The 16843-nt window shown below is 54.0% G+C and overlaps 6 protein-coding genes across 6 annotated transcripts; 1 reads left to right on the forward strand and 5 right to left on the reverse strand.

The window, feature by feature from the left end:
* Positions 1-18: 18 nt before the first annotated feature.
* ASPACDRAFT_118926 (transcriptional repressor TCF25 family protein) lies at positions 19-2870 on the reverse strand. The gene has a single exon (XM_020196209.1). The coding sequence runs from the start codon at positions 2678-2680 to the stop codon at positions 368-370; it is 2313 nt and encodes a 770-aa protein (XP_020056862.1). The 5' UTR covers positions 2681-2870; the 3' UTR covers positions 19-367.
* A 118-nt stretch (positions 2871-2988) lies between these two features.
* Positions 2989-4998, reverse strand: ASPACDRAFT_78473 (alpha-1,2-mannosyltransferase ALG11). Its single transcript, XM_020205184.1, has 3 exons — positions 4632-4998; positions 4446-4581; positions 2989-4398 (listed from the first exon to the last, which is right to left on the reverse strand). Exons 1-3 carry the CDS (start codon positions 4964-4966, stop codon positions 3208-3210), a joined length of 1662 nt encoding a protein of 553 aa, XP_020056863.1. The 5' UTR covers positions 4967-4998; the 3' UTR covers positions 2989-3207.
* Positions 4999-5402: 404 nt separating this feature from the next.
* ASPACDRAFT_28119 (putative mitochondrial export translocase Oxa2) lies at positions 5403-6470 on the forward strand (the record flags this gene model as incomplete). Its single annotated transcript, XM_020199539.1, has 1 exon — positions 5403-6470. One exon carries the CDS (start codon positions 5403-5405, stop codon positions 6468-6470), a length of 1068 nt encoding a protein of 355 aa, XP_020056864.1.
* Positions 6471-7295: 825 nt separating this feature from the next.
* On the reverse strand, positions 7296-9231 carry ptcF (type 2C protein phosphatase ptcF; the record flags this gene model as incomplete). The annotated part of the gene is made up of 3 exons (XM_020199549.1): positions 7296-7407; positions 7465-8475; positions 8528-9231. The coding sequence occupies 3 exons, from the start codon at positions 9229-9231 to the stop codon at positions 7296-7298; spliced, it is 1827 nt and encodes a 608-aa protein (XP_020056865.1).
* An 861-nt stretch (positions 9232-10092) lies between these two features.
* On the reverse strand, positions 10093-12426 carry crzA (putative C2H2 transcription factor Crz1; the record flags this gene model as incomplete). The annotated part of the gene is made up of 2 exons (XM_020202584.1): positions 10093-11096; positions 11151-12426. The coding sequence occupies 2 exons, from the start codon at positions 12424-12426 to the stop codon at positions 10093-10095; spliced, it is 2280 nt and encodes a 759-aa protein (XP_020056866.1).
* A 2127-nt stretch (positions 12427-14553) lies between these two features.
* ASPACDRAFT_78476 (arabinogalactan endo-1,4-beta-galactosidase) lies at positions 14554-15853 on the reverse strand. Its single transcript, XM_020205185.1, has 2 exons — positions 15454-15853; positions 14554-15383 (listed from the first exon to the last, which is right to left on the reverse strand). The coding sequence occupies exons 1-2, from the start codon at positions 15775-15777 to the stop codon at positions 14655-14657; spliced, it is 1053 nt and encodes a 350-aa protein (XP_020056867.1). The 5' UTR covers positions 15778-15853; the 3' UTR covers positions 14554-14654.
* Between the last annotated feature and the right edge of the window lie 990 nt (positions 15854-16843).

Below are 16843 nucleotides of genomic sequence, written 5' to 3' on the forward strand. Positions count from 1 at the left end.
TATACTGCAAGTGCATCCAGTTCATACACGATGATGTCGTTAGGCGTCTGCAGCAGTAGCTTGTCTTATCCTGCGTCTGGCTTATGGTGAGAAAGAGTACTAGTAGGCATTTGATCTCCTACTTGCCTGATAACAGGTTCGTTCACAAGCAAGGGTCCAATCCTGTTCGACTTGCAATCAATATCAATATATTTTCGGTGATATTGATCTATATTATTCATCATCGCTTAATGCCTGTCTACATCACCCCTACTTAATTCACGCTCGATGAATAGTCGCTGACACCACAACCTTCTGGCCTTATCCTCTGATTCATAAATACTAGTCATGATAGCCTACGCATAAAACTCAAGTAGCCATCAGGGTATCAAACATCCTCCTCTTCATCGTACCGAAGCAGCTGCAATTCATCCTCCAGCATGACAGCCGTCAGCTCACCCATTGCCTCGCGAATAGGGCCTGCCAATAAGGTGTTGCGTGCCGACTCGGGCTGAATCGAGTCCAACCCATCCACATACTCGGTCAGAGGGGAATAGTCGACGACTTCCCCCCAGTTTCCTCGGTCCACACCGTACTGCTGCAGGAAAGCCTGAAGCGCATGCATGCCGTCGCCCAAAAGCCACTGCTCCAGCTGTGATTGCTGGTCCGCGCCCGGGGGCCCACGTGCATTGGTCGTCTCGCCGCCGCGGCCCGATGCGTCCTCGTCCCCAATGACCTCGTCGCCGGCGTCGCTATCACGGTTGAACCCGGGGAATTGAATCCCGCCGTTGTTGAGCTGGTCTAGAAGATCCCGAAGCCATTGAGGTCGGTTCGCAGCCGGAGATTGTGCCAGGTAAGACGGAGTAGGATCGGACTGTTGGCGATGCGCCTCCGACTCATGCGGCGGGAGAGGGTCAGACGCCGAAATCCTGCCAGAGATGAACCGTCCCGGAAGAAAAGTCGTGACTTTAGGGATATCAGAAAGCACGACGTGGCGTGCAATGTCCAGCGTGATCGCCGGTGGTTCGACCGGCTCCTCCTCATCCGACAGAGTGTCGGCTACTTCCACGATCAAGGAGACCGCTTCCGGAGTGTTCCAGAGATCCTTGGCCCGAGAGATGTAAAGTTCGGTGAGCATTTCGTGGGCAGTGGTAGGCGGCATCTTGCCCCAGATGCGCTTGGGCATGGGCTGAATGTCCAATTCCTGCGCGAGCTTGCAGAATACCCATGGGTAGCGGGACATGGCTCGGCGGAGCTGATCGCGGCACTCCTTCGGTTTGTTCAGTCGCAGGTATGCCAGGGCGAGCGAGCATTGAATGTTGGGAAGAGTCCCCCACTCCTTGCTCAGCCGAGTCTGTGTGCATAGCTCCACAAAGTGGGAGTATTCTCGGCCACGAAGGGCCAAGTGATCGATCAGCAGGCGCATGCAGTACGGATCACTATCATTGAGGCTCAGAAGCAACTTGGCCCACTCATACGCCGTCCGCCACGTGCCCTTCATACCCAGATTCGCAATATACCGCCAGCCAACAAGCCAGAGTTCACGGTTGGCCTCCTGCACGAAATCCAGCTTCGCCCGTCCCTGCTTCAGCAGGTTCCCGAAAGAGGAATGAGCCGAGCGCCCGATATTGAAAAGTGCCCGCTCAAGCAGATCCGCGGAGACGGCGTGATCACCCTGGTGCTTAGCGATCTCCGACACCTGGAGCAGGGTGGAGATGTGGTAGGGGTTGTATTGTAAAAGGTGGATCATGCGCTGGGGATCCATCGACTCCACGCAGATCTCAAACTGCCTCTGCACATCGGTGTACGCAGCATTGTGGAGGATCTTGTAGAGTGTATTGCCGTCCGCGCGTTTCTCGACCAGCTCCATACCCAGCCCTCCGCTGGGCGCCCGGGGCCATTCATCCTTGCCTTGCATGAGGACATTGCGCCGCAGCGTCACGCCAGCCAGACTCTGGCCCCTGCTCGCGGGGCTATACCTGCCCGTCAGGGCCTGTCCCAAGTCCAGCGTCTCCGGTCCGCGATCCCTCCGACGCCCACCCGACCCAGTAGTATCCTGATCAAAGTTCTCCAGCACCACATTCCCAAACAACTTGCGCATCTCGTTCGTCGCATTGAGATCCCGTGGATCGATGCCCAGTAGATCCTCCGGTGTTTTCGCAAACGAAGTATCACGGCCCCAGCCGTCTCCGCCCGCTGTGGGGTGTTTGGGGTCAACAGCTAGTGCCTTGAGCGCGCGGTCGATCTCATCTTCGCCTGTCGTGACTGCGGCGGCCGAAGTTCCTGCTTTGGCGGTCGTGGTGGTGGTGGAGGCGTTGGCGGCGGCGGTCGCCTTCTTTCTCTTGTTCTTGTTCTTCTTCTTATTCCTCTTCCCTAAGCCTGCGGGCTTCACGGCTCTGACAGCTTCCCTTTTCTCTTGCTCTTCATCTTCTTCCTCATCCTCCTTCGCTTCTTGCGCGGGCTGAGTCACCGGCTCCGACACCTCAACTTCTTTCTCGGACTGTTCGTCGGCGTCGGCGTTGTCATCATCATCTTCCTCCTCATTATCGTCGCCAAAGGAATTCAGAAGGTCGAAGGCGTTGAGTTTCGGCTTTGAGGGTCGCGAGACCAGCTCATCGTCACTGGATCCGTCATTCTCCTGCTCGGCTTGTATTTGTTGTTCGCGCTGCTTCTGCAGCTTGCGGATAGCACGAGAGGACATTCGAAGGAGTGCGGGATTGAACCTCGTGGAACAAGATGGTTAGGGAAAAATAGAGCCAATTGGTAGAGGAGAAGGTGGGGGCTTGTGGTGTACAAAAAGGAAGCAGAAAAGATAAAGGAATCTCTCTCTGCATGCATGAATAATTAATTCCGCGGGGCATGACGACACAGCCGAGAGGGGCTTGGCGGCGGGATCTTTTGTTGCCAGGTAACTATAGTTTGTTTCTACAGGGTTACTCCGCACAGTGTCCACAACTTGTTCCTTGTGACGGATATGTATTCGATGTGCTCTTGCTAGATTAAATGGACGAAAGATATATTTATTTCATTTCGCTATTCGCACTTAGGAGATATAAGCGCCATTGAGGTATGGTTACAAACAGATCTCATATGGCCTAAGCGAACAGCATGTGGTATGAAGATGCAAACATCATTTAGCTGCCACTTTACCCTACCCCAGTATAGAAGCACGCATCGCCAGCTTCACACAGGAAGGAAGTAACCTGACAACGCACTATCTGCTATCTGTCACCCTTGGTTTCCATTCAGCTGCACCAACTTCTCAACCTCTTTGATCCACTTTAGAGAGAACTCCTCCTCGGTGAACCTAAGCGCAGACTTGCGCGCTCTCAGCCGCATCGCGACCTTCTCCTCCTCCGGGAGAGCCAAGGCGGCCTCAAACGCAGCGGCAAACTCGTCCTCCGTATTCGCCCGGAAACCCGTAGCGCCGTCGCCAAGGTCAACGACGATATCCTCACGAGGGCCGCCGGAGTCATGGACAACACTAATCAACCCCGCGGCCTGATACTCCACAACGCAAATGCCGAAGTGTTCGTTCCACATGGTATTGACGCCAACGGAGGCGGATGCAAGATGCTCAAGGATGGTGGGCCAGCTGGCGTCGCAGAGGAATGTCGTGTTGTCGCGAATGCGCAGTTCGTGGGCGAGCAAGCGGAGGTTGTAGATATGCGTCTCATCAGGGGAGGCGTGGCGGACGGAGCCAATGAGAATAAGCTTAGGTTCTTTTCCAGACTCCGAAGAAGAAGCCTTGTTGCGGTAATTTTGGAGGAAGCGGGCGAAGGAGCGCAGAAGCAGAGGATGGTTCTTTTCCGGTCGGAACTGGGCGATGTAAAGAATAACGGGTTCCCGAGATTCCTCCGTTGCGGCGTCGACGTGGATAGTGGATTCGAGTTCAGACACCGCGGTGGGCGGGAAAATGACTGTTGGTTCCTCGAAAGTGTTGGTCTTCCGGGAAGGACCCCAGAGGCTGCGGACATGGGCAGACGTCCAGGAGGAATTGCACATAACGACGTCAACGTGGCCGCCAACCCAGCCGTAGAGTTTAGCAAAAAGGATCCAGTACCTGCGCTTAACCTGGCCCTTGAGACCCTTTCCAGCACCGGCGTTGATACCCTTGGTGCCAGTCTGGTCATCCAGAGAGCTAAGCATGTCGGTGGAGATGGTGGGGTAATGTACGTAGGCGCCAGTCGGGACGGAAGGAAACAGTAGCTTGCTGAAGGCTAAGGTGAAGGCGTATCCCATGGTATCGACGAAGACGTCCGGAACGAGTAGATTGAAAGCGTCGTAGGCAACAACTAGAGAGCCGAGGGACTGGCCCAGCAGAGTCATGTAGGGGTACATGCTGCTAACCACGTATTTGCGGGTGGTCAGGTAAAGCAGCACGACGGTGGGGGCATGGAGGTGTATGTTAAACCGGTTCTGATATGTCAGATTCCATGCATTTCTTGAGCAGGGACGAGACTTACTGCAACCCGTTCCAGCATGGCTGTCTTGTTGACTTCGTGATCGCCCGTGTAGATGGCGCAAATGGCCTTGGGCCAGCGCTTCTGGGTCGCTCTCACGGCTTCCCAGAGGACACGTTCACCTCCACCTCCGGCGTTGCTACAAGATGTTTAGTTTTTGATAAGCATGTGTAGAGGGAGGGAACATACCAGAACGGGTGGAGGAACCCGATGATTCCATTCCAGTCATCGCTGGTACTGGTGCCAGCTGTTCCGGAACTGGCACTAGAGGAGGTATCGACCTTTTCCCAATCCTCATCTTCTGTCGATGCTGGTTTGGTAGATTTCTTTCTGGCGAGCTCCTCTTCCTCGGCGCGGACGCGCGATACGATGTACTCGCGACGAGACCTGGTTCGTTTCTGCACGGCCCATCCCACAGCGCGGAGCACCAGGCGGAGAACGGCCAGGGGTAGCTGAGGCAAGAGAACGCAGGTGGCGAGGAGGGCGAGAAGGGTGAGGAAGGACTTTAGTATGAGCAGCATCATGGTTCAATGAGGGACGAACATGATAGAGGTCGAAAGGGATTGAAGGAAAGAAGGAAGTAAGTTGACAGCGTGGAGAAATACGTAAATAAGTTGCGTAACTAACCTAAGTGGTGGATCTCAAGCAGTTCCCGCCGGCTGACGAGTCACAGGGTCGATAAGATAACTTCTGACCAGTTGGTCGCGGTCTTATCAACACGTGACCAGTTTTGCACTGTACCTTTGGTATTGTACATACAGCAGCTAAACTCCGCAGCCATTTTCCACCCAAAGTGGATCCATCCATCCTATTTACAACTTCTCCAAACTTCTTTTCTCCCAGCATCCATTGTATGCTCCTCTTCTCCTTGTACATATTTTTCCCTCTCTCTTCCCCCCATAATATACACACATCAATCAACAAATCCAACCCTAATTGACCTCCCACCCAACCGCAACCATGTACCACCTCCCCGTGCGCCTCGCCCGCTCAACCCCCCTCCGCCGCGCAACAACAACAAGAGCAACACCACCCAGACACCAAACACGCCACTTCCACCCCACACGACCAGCTCCCTTCCTGGCCGAAATCATGGACTCCTCCTGGCTGATCCACGGCGTCCACAACCTCTCCGGCCTACCGTGGGCCTACACCATCCCGCTAACGGCGCTCATCGTGCGAACCTTCATCGCCCTCCCGATCCAAATCTACACGAAGATCCAAGGGCGCCGCGAGAAAGCCGCGCAACCGCTCCTCGCCTGCTGGCAGAATTACTACCGCTCGAGCATCATCGCGAAGCGGGAGCAGCAGCAACGACTTCAAAGTATGCAAGAATCAAGCGGGCGCCGCCAACCCTCGGTGCGGACCGAGACGGCGGTCGCGGTCGCGCGCCAACGCAAGGCGATGTTCCGTCGGCTGGGGATCAGCCGGTACTGGAAGGGGATGTTTCTGCTGCCGATCCCGGCGTGGTTGTCGGTGATGGAGACGATCCGGGCGATGGCGGGGTGCGAGAGCGGGCTCCTGGCCTGGCTGCTCCGGCTGGTCGGGTCGGACACGGCGAATCGCGTCCCGGTCGAGCCCACGCTCGCGGCCGAGGGCGCGCTCTGGTTCCCCGACCTCCTGGCCGGGGACACCACGGGGGTGCTGCCCGCGGTGCTCACCGCGTCCATCCTCTTCAACATCCACGTCGGGTGGAAGGTGCCCCGGCTGGCGGAGCTGGCGGAGCTGCCGCGCGCGCAGCTGCCCAAACACCTGTTCCTCCGCGCGCTCCGCACCTTCGTCCAGATCATGGCGCTGAACGTCGGGCTTTCGACGTATCTCTACGAGACGCCCGCGGCGCTGCTGCTGTATTGGGCCACGAGCAGCAACATCGCGACGCTGCAGAATCGGGCGTTGGATCGCATGATGGGGCTAGATGATGCAACGAAGAAGGAGCCGTCGATGGGGAGCAAGGGGATGCTTATGCTTTACAGGACCCCGGTGAGGCAGATGGAGGGGGCCCAGAAGCAGGCTGGTGTTGTGGGGTGAAGAAGGCGCGGGCTGTATAGCCTTGGAATCCGAGAATACCATCGCCTGGTTTTTTACCCATTCTTTCGGCAAGAGTCGCCGCCGTTATAGCCCCTTGCATAGCGATGAAATACTCATTTCAACAGATGGGGAATAGCTCGATAGTGCTGATGAGCAATTGCCACTAACCTCCGACGACTTGATTGTTGCGAAAGCTACTTGCTCATTTGAGCGAGGCGAACATACGATGCCGAATTTTTGGCCCTGAGAGGCCGAACGCCCTTCCTAATGTGTATTGATCCCGTCTGAATTCGCTCGATCACGGTGTCCGGAGTTTGGGCGCTGTAAGTGAAGCATCACGGGCTGCAATACCTTTATCTTGCAAGGACTCGAATGCAGACCAGAACTGCTAGGAGCCGCCCGGGACGACTATATTCGTTGATTGAAACATCCTCTGCACCATGCATAATATTACGCGGAAGATGCTCAATAGCTTGGGTAATACCAGGATCATGGATGCGATATCTTGAGAACTTCATAGCATATCGTGACCTATAGAATGCTAGCCTTTATGTGTGAAAATGCATTTTGAAACAAACTTTATCATCCCAGTCCCGCGGGAAGTAATGCTAGATCCTGCATAGCAGAATCAATCAGTTCACCTAAAGAGTATCCTTGCAGTATCCAGTTTGAACAGAACGGGATTTAACAAGTATGAAGGAAGAGTGATGGAGAAGAGGCCAGGATCTAACCCATCCTTCCGCACGATGATTCCGACCGACTGTCTGTACTGTTGGCAAGGAGGCTCACGCCAAATCTCTCGAGTTGTGGTGGTGACTGCTTGAATCACAATTTCGCTTTGGGGGCCTCCTCAGATGCACTAGCCTCCTGGTTCACAGTGATAGTCCGGGTATCAGGACCCTCGCCGAAGAAGATGACCTCGACGGTGACGTCGTCGCTGGAATCAAACAGGTCAGCAACATACACATCAAAGACGCACACAGGAGGTACCTACCGGTATCGCCGAGAATAGGGGCTCGGAAGCGTCAGTAGAGCACAAACCATATCCTTGTCCTTTCCGCCCATAGCATTCCGCACAAGGTGGGTTGCCGCATTGTTATCTTCCACGGTGAATCGGCTGGCCGCACCAGAGATATCATACTGCTGCTGACGAATAGGACGGCGCTGACCTTCTGTGCCGGCCTCAGCGGTCGCCTCGACAGGGAGCTGTTTGTTTTCAAATCCAAACCAACTGCGCAACCAAGCCTTGCTGCCACCGGACTGCTGCTGCTGCTTGTCGACCCACTCTCCTACCAGCCCAACAACTTCCTCATTACTCAGCATCTCCCAGAGACCGTCCGTGGCGAGCACGAGGAAGTCACCCCGACTGGGTTCAACCTTGGTTGTAGTGATGATGGGCTCGGCGGTAACATAAGGGGGAGTCTTCAGCAGCGGATGAGGTGTGCGGCCGAAGAATTGCCGTTTGATCTTGTCCTGTGTCTCCTTGCTCCACTTGTAGAAGGCATCGCCAAAGGATCTGCTAGGCTCCAGTTGACCGAGGATCCGGCCGTTGCGGACAACATTGGGTTCTCCTGGGTGTTCCTGACGGAGACGCTGCATCTCAGATGGAGTGCCGCCAGTCTGATCTTCCGAGAGCGCTGTCGCAGACCATTTTCCATTCGGGCCCCGACGACCCAGAACAGCCCTCGAATCGCCGGCCACGGCAACCTTCAGATCCTTTGATTGGGAGTCATAGAAAGCCAGCAGAGCACAGGAGCCGGAAAGAGCGGGAGCCAGCATCTCAGCCGCAACACGGCGGGAATTCGACTTCAATACCTTGTCGACGCTTTCGTACACGATATCATTATCCAGGCGAACAAACCCCTGTTTGATGGCAGCATCCACCGCTTCCGATGACGGAGTAAGGATTGATGGGTCCGCAGCGGCGGCCTTGTAGGTGGAGTTCAACTCCCGAGCAACATATGAAATGAGGACATTGCGCAGCTTAGCGGAAGTAGTCCAGCCACTGCAGGAAACCGTGAGCGTTTGCTAGTTTGGGAGAAGGGAGGGTGACTCACGAGTGACCATCGAATACGCCCCAGAACATCCAATCACTGTTGGCTTGGCCTTCTTGAGCTGCCGCCACCGAGGATGGCACCTCGACAACCTTTTCGGCATGATCATCCTCGATAGGAGAGTTACTGGGGACCTGAACTATGTCGTACCGTACCACACCCTGACCGCGATTCACCAGGTATGACTCCTCGTTCTTCCGCAGTTTCTGGGTCGCCTGTTCCGGAGTCAACATCTCGAGGACCCGACGGTCGGAATCGTCCGTGTGCTTCGAGAGGGGCTGCTCTCCAGATAGGGTAGCGGTATAAAACTGGTCGTTGTCCACCAGAAGGGCACGGCGGGGGGTTTCCACGGGATCTTCAGCGTGAGCGCCGGCTGTGGAGGAAATCGAGCGGATCTGCGAGGCGGATGTTGTTGCGTTCAGGGCCGTTGTCGGCTGGGTACCGGCATTTCCTTGATACGCATACCAGGCCCCTGAGGCAACGACCGTGGAAATCACTGCAAGTGAAAAATTCCGGAGATGCATCGAAGATTGTAATGTGGCAGGAAGAAAGGGGGGATATCTGCCCGCAGAAGAGGAGGAGGATGGACGGATACTGAGATTAGGACTGCTGGAGAAGGACACCGCGCACGGTTTCCTACCAGTAGCCTTCCATCCTGCTGGCACGCGACGGGCGGTACGGAGAGCGTGTAGAGCCGCGCGACGCATTTGATTGACAAACGAAGCGAGTAAAGTGTCGAATGTGGATTCCGGGCTTTCTCCCTGTGGCTTTAAAGGGAAATTCGGAGAAAGCGAGAAAACTGGAAAGTCGATACGTACTTTTGGGGAGAAGGGGAGAAAGGTGAGAAATGCGGAGAAACACAGCAGAATGAGGGAAGGGAGAGACAATTGCGTCATGTGATAATTACCGACCGCCCTCGTTATCAATCAGTAAGTTAGTTACTGTACATACAGTACATTGTATGTAGTGTATGTACAGTACTTAATGATCACCTTTCACCTTATTGTCAACTAAACTACACAATAGTTCATTGATCAGTCACAGATTGATTTGTGTCTAGAGGTAGTATGAATCCAAAATTCAAGCATGCAGGCGAAAATAAAAGGGATATCCCAGAGAAAAACAGTCCCAAACATATGAAATAAGGAATCAATGAATCAAGCATGCCCTTCCAATTAAGGACTATCTTATATATCTTGCGCACAAATCCAACTGGTGCAGTTCCTATGGGTATGAAAAGCCAACAAAGTCCTTCGTGGTCACATATAGTAATAAAGAAGAGAAAGATTCAAAGGGGAAGGAAGATGAAAAAAAAAAATTGAAGAAGGGTAAAAAAAGGTCTCATCGGCCGTCACCAGGGATCCGTCTGCCTCAGGAGAATCGCCTGGCCAAGTCCCAACGCCAAAATCCTTCTATCGCAAATCGTAACCATGACGAGATTGGTCCCTAGCTATGGGGAATGGATGGATCAATCGGGACCAAGCACCAAAACAAAGGAGCAGGGCCAAGGCGGAAGATGGATTCAAGGATGTCAAGCCCTGCAAATATCAGGTTTGCAGAGAGAGGACTCATGTCCTCCAGTCGGTCTCTTGGTAACTGGTCTCACCCGGGTTGAACCCAAGCACATGTCCCTGGGTATTCATGTCATAGATGCCCGCGCCACCCGCATAGCCTCCGCCGATGCCAGACACTGTACTCAGTCCCGACTCGTCATCTTCGAACCCAAATTCGCCGCCGGAGCTTGCATCGAAACTACTGCGACCCCCAACGTCGCTGGGATCATCCGCTGTGGCAGGGATCTGATCCCATTGTAACGTCTGCAAGGCTGGGTATTGGGCCAGCAGAGCGGCGGGAAGAACGAAAGCCCCGGTGGGTTGACCGTCCATGCCTGGAACCATCAACGGAGGAGGCATCGGCTGAAGATGCTGCTGCTGCTGATCCATAGCCGAGCGCTCTCGGTCTTGAGATTCCTCATCCAACAAGGGCTTAATGCAAATTCGGCCAGCCTCCGAACGAAAATGACGACCGAGAGCATCGGCACGTGCGAAGCGACGGCCGCAGCCCCATTGACCACCCCGAGACAGCTCGCCTCGACAGACAAACTTCTTTTCCCCGGAATGGAGACCTTCGTGTCGCTTACGATCATGCTGTCGCGCAAAGGCCTTCCCACATACTGTGCACACAAATGGTCTCTCATCCGTGTGGGTTCGCAGGTGGGAGCGAAGGTTGTACGCTCTGGTGAAGCGTTTGGGACATAGATGACATTGAAATGTTGCGGGGTGTTTCTGGACTCGCTTCGAGTCATTGAGATTCGCACCGGGACGCTGAGGATCAGCGAGTCCTAGAATGTAATTCCGACTATCAATGGATGACGTCGATAAGCGACGAGACCGCGACGGTGACGGCTCTCGAGAACTGGGGTTGCTTTGAGGTTGACGCCCAACCGGATCGAAGGGTGACAGCGACCGCGGTGATGACCCATTAAACGGCTCCAGGCTTGTCGAGGTCGAAGAGGAGCGTGCGCGCGAGGCTGGGTGGGCATAAGGATCTGATTTGCTGCGCATACGAGATCCTAACAGCAAGTCACGTTAGCGATAAGCAAAATGGGCCGGGCGGAAACGCTTACGGATGGCGACTGGTGGGCTCAAAGAGTCCAAATCTGCAGCTGGCTTCGACTGAGGCGGGTTTGAATTCTGGGACGGGGGTGCGAATTCAACATTGATGGAAGGAGGCGCCATTTGGGACGCCTGCCCCATGTCTCCAGGGCTAGTGCTCCCCTGGGCTGACAGACTCTCCGTGTATATGTCAGTCGGGGGAGTCGGGTACTGCGAATTCAGAGCGGGCGCGGATATGTATGGAACGTTAGGAATCATGTCCGCTCCCTGCTGTGGCATCAACTGCGGTGAAATAAAGGGGCTGTGTGCCGGACTCAATGCTGGTTGCGAATGCGCTTGCTGATGCTCCGAGAGTGTGAAGGATTCTATCCCCAGCGCGTTCTCGTACAGACCGGGGTCATTCTGCGGCGCAAGGAGGGGAGAAGGGTTGTTATCGAAACTATCGAAAGATTCATGCTGCGACATATATGGCGAGGGGGCGGCGGAAGAAACCTCTGACACCTCCGAAGGAGCCCGGCGATGGCCCTGGAATGCGGAGTTACCCATAACTGCCTGCCAGTCGTGATGCGAGTTGCCGGACATGTAGGCTGCGGTAGCGGGATCCAAGGAAGTATGCCGGGAATGCTGCGGGGTATAGTAGGTTCCAGGGGTGGAAGTCGGAGGTGACATCGGGCCGGGAGAAGAGTGCTGGTGATAGTCTTGTGGCGAGACCGGAGACAACTGCGGTGACGCCGAGCGACGGGTAGAGGGGATCTGGCTGATCAGGTCGGCAGGATTGACTCCGTGGTTGGCGGGTTGAGACTGCCCGTGAGGATCAAGCATCAGCGGTGAGTCGTATTCGGGGGCGGCCGTGCTGTTGGGGCTGGGGTTTTGATAGAGGGCAAAGTCAAAGTCGGCTGGGTTGGAATTCAGTAAGGTTGAGAAGTTCTCTTCTGAGGGCAGCTGTTGCTGCTGTTGCTGGTGCATGGAAAATCCCCTCGACTGATCTAATTGATGCACTAAGTTGGGATTGAAGGACTGAGGTAACTGCAGGGTTTGAGAATAGTTCTGCGAGGCCGGAGCCAGCGTTTGCGCGGAGAGATAGGCGGCGGGGTTGTAGCCGTAAGAATCAGGCTGCGAGACGTTGGTGAAGGCAGGGAATTGAGTGGTCGTCGCGACCGAAATATCCAAGGTCAAGCCCGATGAGAGGTCATTATAGGGCTGTGGATTGTGAGCTGGACTAGGACTGCGATTGTGTCCATTGGCCGAAGACTGCCCCGAATCGCGGAGCGTCTCGTGTGAAGCCATAATATGACGACGGGGAGATCCCAAAAATAGAACCCACGCGATGTAGGCTGTGGTGAGGAAGAAGAAAATAGATCAAGTCCGACTGGATGTCATCAGCAGGGGGAAAGGAACGAAAGGGACAAGGTTAAGAAGAGGCCCGGGGAGGTGAGAGGAGAAGAAAGCGTGTAGGGAGTACAATAGAGGAGGGAAGCAGACGAGTCAGATGCGGCGGGCGGAGGAGGGGAAGGTGGAAGACGGGGCAGGAAGGGCAGGCGACAAGACAAGCTGAGAGAGAGATTCAATCCACGGCCAGACACAGCAAGGAAGTCAAGGGGGTGCGATTCGAGCTGTCATTCGCGTGAAGTACTCAAGGCACCGTGGATCAGAGGGGGGGGGGGGAATGGCCGCAGCAGAGAGCAACCTGAGGGATAAGATAATAATAACAATAAGGAGGGGGAGCACGAAAGAGGAGACAGAGAGAAGATTCAGCCTCGTGGCGCAAGCATCAGCAAGCATGAGCGAGCGGGCGGTCGGTCGGTCGGTCGGTCGGTCGGTCGGGAGAGCTTCACATTCTCGGGCAGCAGGGGACGTGCAAGAAGCAATCCAATCCTGTAGTTGCTGTGGAACAGCAATCTGTAAAGGTACTGTGTTTATAGAAGAACCAGGAGATGCTGCCCAGAGCAAGAATAGGAGGAGAACAAGAGGAAGAAGGATTCAAATAATAGGAGGGGGGAGAAGTAGAAAGGAAGCAGTGCGCGCGTGTGTACAGAGTACAGTCAGTCAGTACAGTACAAACAGCCTGGCTGCCTGACTGGGCGGCAGGCACGTGCTAAAAATGTAAGTACAGTACTGTAGTGTACAATAATACACAATCATTATCCTCTACCCAACTGCGTGACGCCGGCAAGGCAGATTTCCAAGAGCAGTACTCCGCAGCAGCAGTAATTACCCTAAATGAACCAAGTTATTTCTTACAGATCCTATTATACCTCGCGATACGACTAGCCAAGAAAAAGACCTGTCATGGAAGCACTTCGGATTATTGTATTATCCTGTCAGATCGATGTGATCATGAATTATGAGTACTGTACATACCTAGACTAACCCCATGAGCGAGCCGCTAACTTATCGAAAGGAAGTAACGCTGCAACCGCCATGCCCAGAGTTTGGGGGCCTTAGTCCAGCTACATAGCACAACAGACAAACAGAATATTTCAGCATCGTCTTCAACGTCAAATCCGATTCTTTGCGATGGAGCTGCAGCTAGTTGAGTGGCTGGATTCCCCTCGAGCGAGGCAATCCCCATACAACAACACAGCAGCCTACCTAGTACAGTACATACAGACGGTACGCAGTATCATTCTTCTCAGGTTCTCAGGCATCAAAAGAGAACGATTCTGCGTCTAGCCCACCTTCACTTAAAAGAAATCAGAAAGGAACTGTCCCCCATCCCCCTTACAAGTTAAATCAGGGCCCTTCGTATTCCTCCTAATTGTGCGACAAACCAGAAAAAGTCCCCACCCAATCAGTGATTATCTTGTTCCGTTCTCCCTGCCCATCATTTACCAGAGACGGACGGTTCAAGCAACTCCGCCTCCTTCCAGGTCTACAGCGAGTTAGCTATGAGTGAATAGCTCAGTAGTCCGGCGTCGCGCCAGGAACCACCAACCAGTCTTCCATGCTCACTGTTTCCCCAGCAGGAGAACCCGGTTAGTCAATAATCTAAGCCTTTCCAGAGGAACTTCAAGCTCCTGGACATAAGACAAAGGCCCTTTCTTTCTGAAGGTTCGATGCTGCCCGCGCGGAACCAGAACCCGGAAATTGCCGCACTTCAAGTGGGCGGTCGACAAGCGTTTAGATCACGTTTGCACAGCCCCCACTTTCTCCATGCGAACGGAGACAGAGTGAGTGAGTGTGAGAGTGTGTGATAAGATCGAAATCAAGGTAGATCAAAAAGCAAATTATCAAGGTGCAGTTCTCTTTACTCAAGGACAGAAGTTCAATTCCTTGGCAAATATTCTATACCCAACTCAAGATGACCCTGGCCTGGTTTTACCCCGGCCCTAATTTACCAGGCGGTGAGTAGCAAATGGTCTGTCATTGTCGCTTGGAGACTTGGAGTAAACTAGCTACCTACTACCTTAGCTGATGGAGCACGCATCCCCCCCTTCCCACAATTTCCAGACGCATCAACATCCTGAATTATACTAGTATCCTACAAAAGTCAAAATCTTATCTTTCGCCCCTTTTCAGAGCTCCCCGAGAGTCTCGATGCTCTCGTACACTTCGTCCGTGGTGTAATCCACCATCAGGTTATCAGCGCAGCTCGAACCCAACCCAGCATTGCCAATCCAGGCTGGCTCCCAATAGTACACTCCCAGACCATCAGTAGTGGCCTCCACAACGGCTGCCAACTTCTCGAGGAACTCTTCCTGGCCCGCGACCGAGAAGGGGATCGAGCTCAGATCCGAGGGGAATGCGTACGCCGGGTTCGGGCACGAGACCGGCCAGTTCGTCTCCACAACCACCACCGGCTTGTCGTAGGTCGACTGCAGGTTCGCCAGACTAGTCTTCAGGGATGCCAAAGTTGCTGACGCGCTGTAGAACGGGTAGTAGGAAACACCAAAGTAGTCGAAGTCCGTAGACAGCAGCTCGCCCGTGGCCAACACGGTCTCGTAAAAGTAGTTCTGCTGATCCCAACTCCAGCCGTCGTCCAAATGGATCATGATCTTGGGGGTGGTCGCCAGGTTGGAATCCTTCACTCCCCAAGCACCCGAGTGCAGCAGTGCGCCGATGTTCGAATAGCTGCTCGTTTCGCCCAGAGGCCAGAGAAGACCGGCACGAATCTCATTGCCGATCGAGATGATTTCGATATCAATATCGTTCTCCGCAAAAGTGTTGCATACTTCTAGCGTGTAGTTATACAGCTGCCATTTCAAAGTGCCGAGGTCGGTCGTGGACCAGCCGGAAGGTGTCGTCTAATGTTCCAAACACGGTCAGCCTAGCCATCACCTCGACTGGATGGTTGCTACAATGCAACCGACTCACCTGGTCGCTAGGATCCGCCCATGTATCACTCAGATGCAGGTCCAGGTAAATGCTCATGCCAGCCGCCTTGACCCGCTTGGCCAGCTCCAAATTGTAATCCAGATCGTAGCTGCCGTCGCTGGGGTTCACCCACACACGCTGACGAATGGAATTGATGCCAGCATCGGCGAGAATTGTCTCTAAGGCTTGGGTTTGGCCATTGAGATTCTTATAGCTATAGCCCTCATCTTCCAGCAGCAAGAGAGAAGAGATGTCTGCGCCGCGATAGGTGAGCGCGGCGTGGGCAAGAAGGGGCAACGCAGCCAGCAGCAGAGAAGCGAACATGACGATTGAGCTGAGAGAGGGTTTTAGTCAGGCAGAGTACTTTCAGACAAGAACATGAGGAAGAAGGGCCCCCATGCGCCTTTTTATGGGCGTCGAAAGAAGTGGAGTGGATAAAAAGATGGCAGCAGTCATGCGTGCCCTGCCCATTGCCGACAGTTAGCCTGTGGACGGAGCATAAACCGTGAAGAACCAGGTCTGCACACCTTAGCGTGCCCCAAGCTCGTTAGGTTTCTCCACGACTTAATCTATCCTAACCGAAGCATGACGCTGGGGTACAGTAGCCAGCGCTGCCAGACTCAAAAGGGATTCGAGGAAAGTCGGTAGCGGCAGAGTCATTGGTGGAGGAATAGAATTGAGTGGCCGGTGGGGAATGGCCGGTGGCACGCCGGTGGCCTCATTTCTGGCTTTGGTGGTAGCAGAACAATTAACTGAAGACGTAAGAGAAAGAAAAGGAACCCATCCTCGCTTAAGAAGGAGGGTTGCGTGACAGCGACTGGCAGCTGTCAGCTGCCAACTGAGAGGAATAAGAGGCATGAGCGGCCGAGCAATGGAGTAGTTTCAGCAATTCGGCCTCGGCCTGGACTACTTCCTTCGTCCAAGGCACGGCAGAATAACCGATCTACCGCCCTTGGCTCGTTTCAGCCTCCGTTTCACTTTCGACATGACACGCCAGGGGCAGGGAGTGTCTATAAATGGAGTTGGATTTCAACCGATGTGTGTGTGTGAGAGAGAGAGAGAGAGAGAAAGAGAGAGAGAGAGAGACAGAGGAAGAGAAATTGAGGGAGTGGGGGGGGAAGAGGAAGAAAAAGAAAGAGAGGACTCTCGCGCAACATGGTATATTAGGTAGATCGACTCCCACCTGGTCATCAACATCATGTAATTCTGTCATCTCAACACATCGCGTCTTGCGCGTCATAAGTCACTTGAAAATCCAACTCGGAAGTACAAGGACAGGAAATCATGATAGAAAGAAAACATCAAAAAAAACAATCAGGTGCAATGTTTATATCCTGATCCCACCTCCCAGAAATCAAGCATTAGATACAGGAATTCCCAGACCCCAGAC

Source organism: Aspergillus aculeatus, assembly GCF_001890905.1.
Source record: "Aspergillus aculeatus ATCC 16872 unplaced genomic scaffold ASPACscaffold_7, whole genome shotgun sequence".
Taxonomy (NCBI): domain Eukaryota; kingdom Fungi; phylum Ascomycota; class Eurotiomycetes; order Eurotiales; family Aspergillaceae; genus Aspergillus; species Aspergillus aculeatus.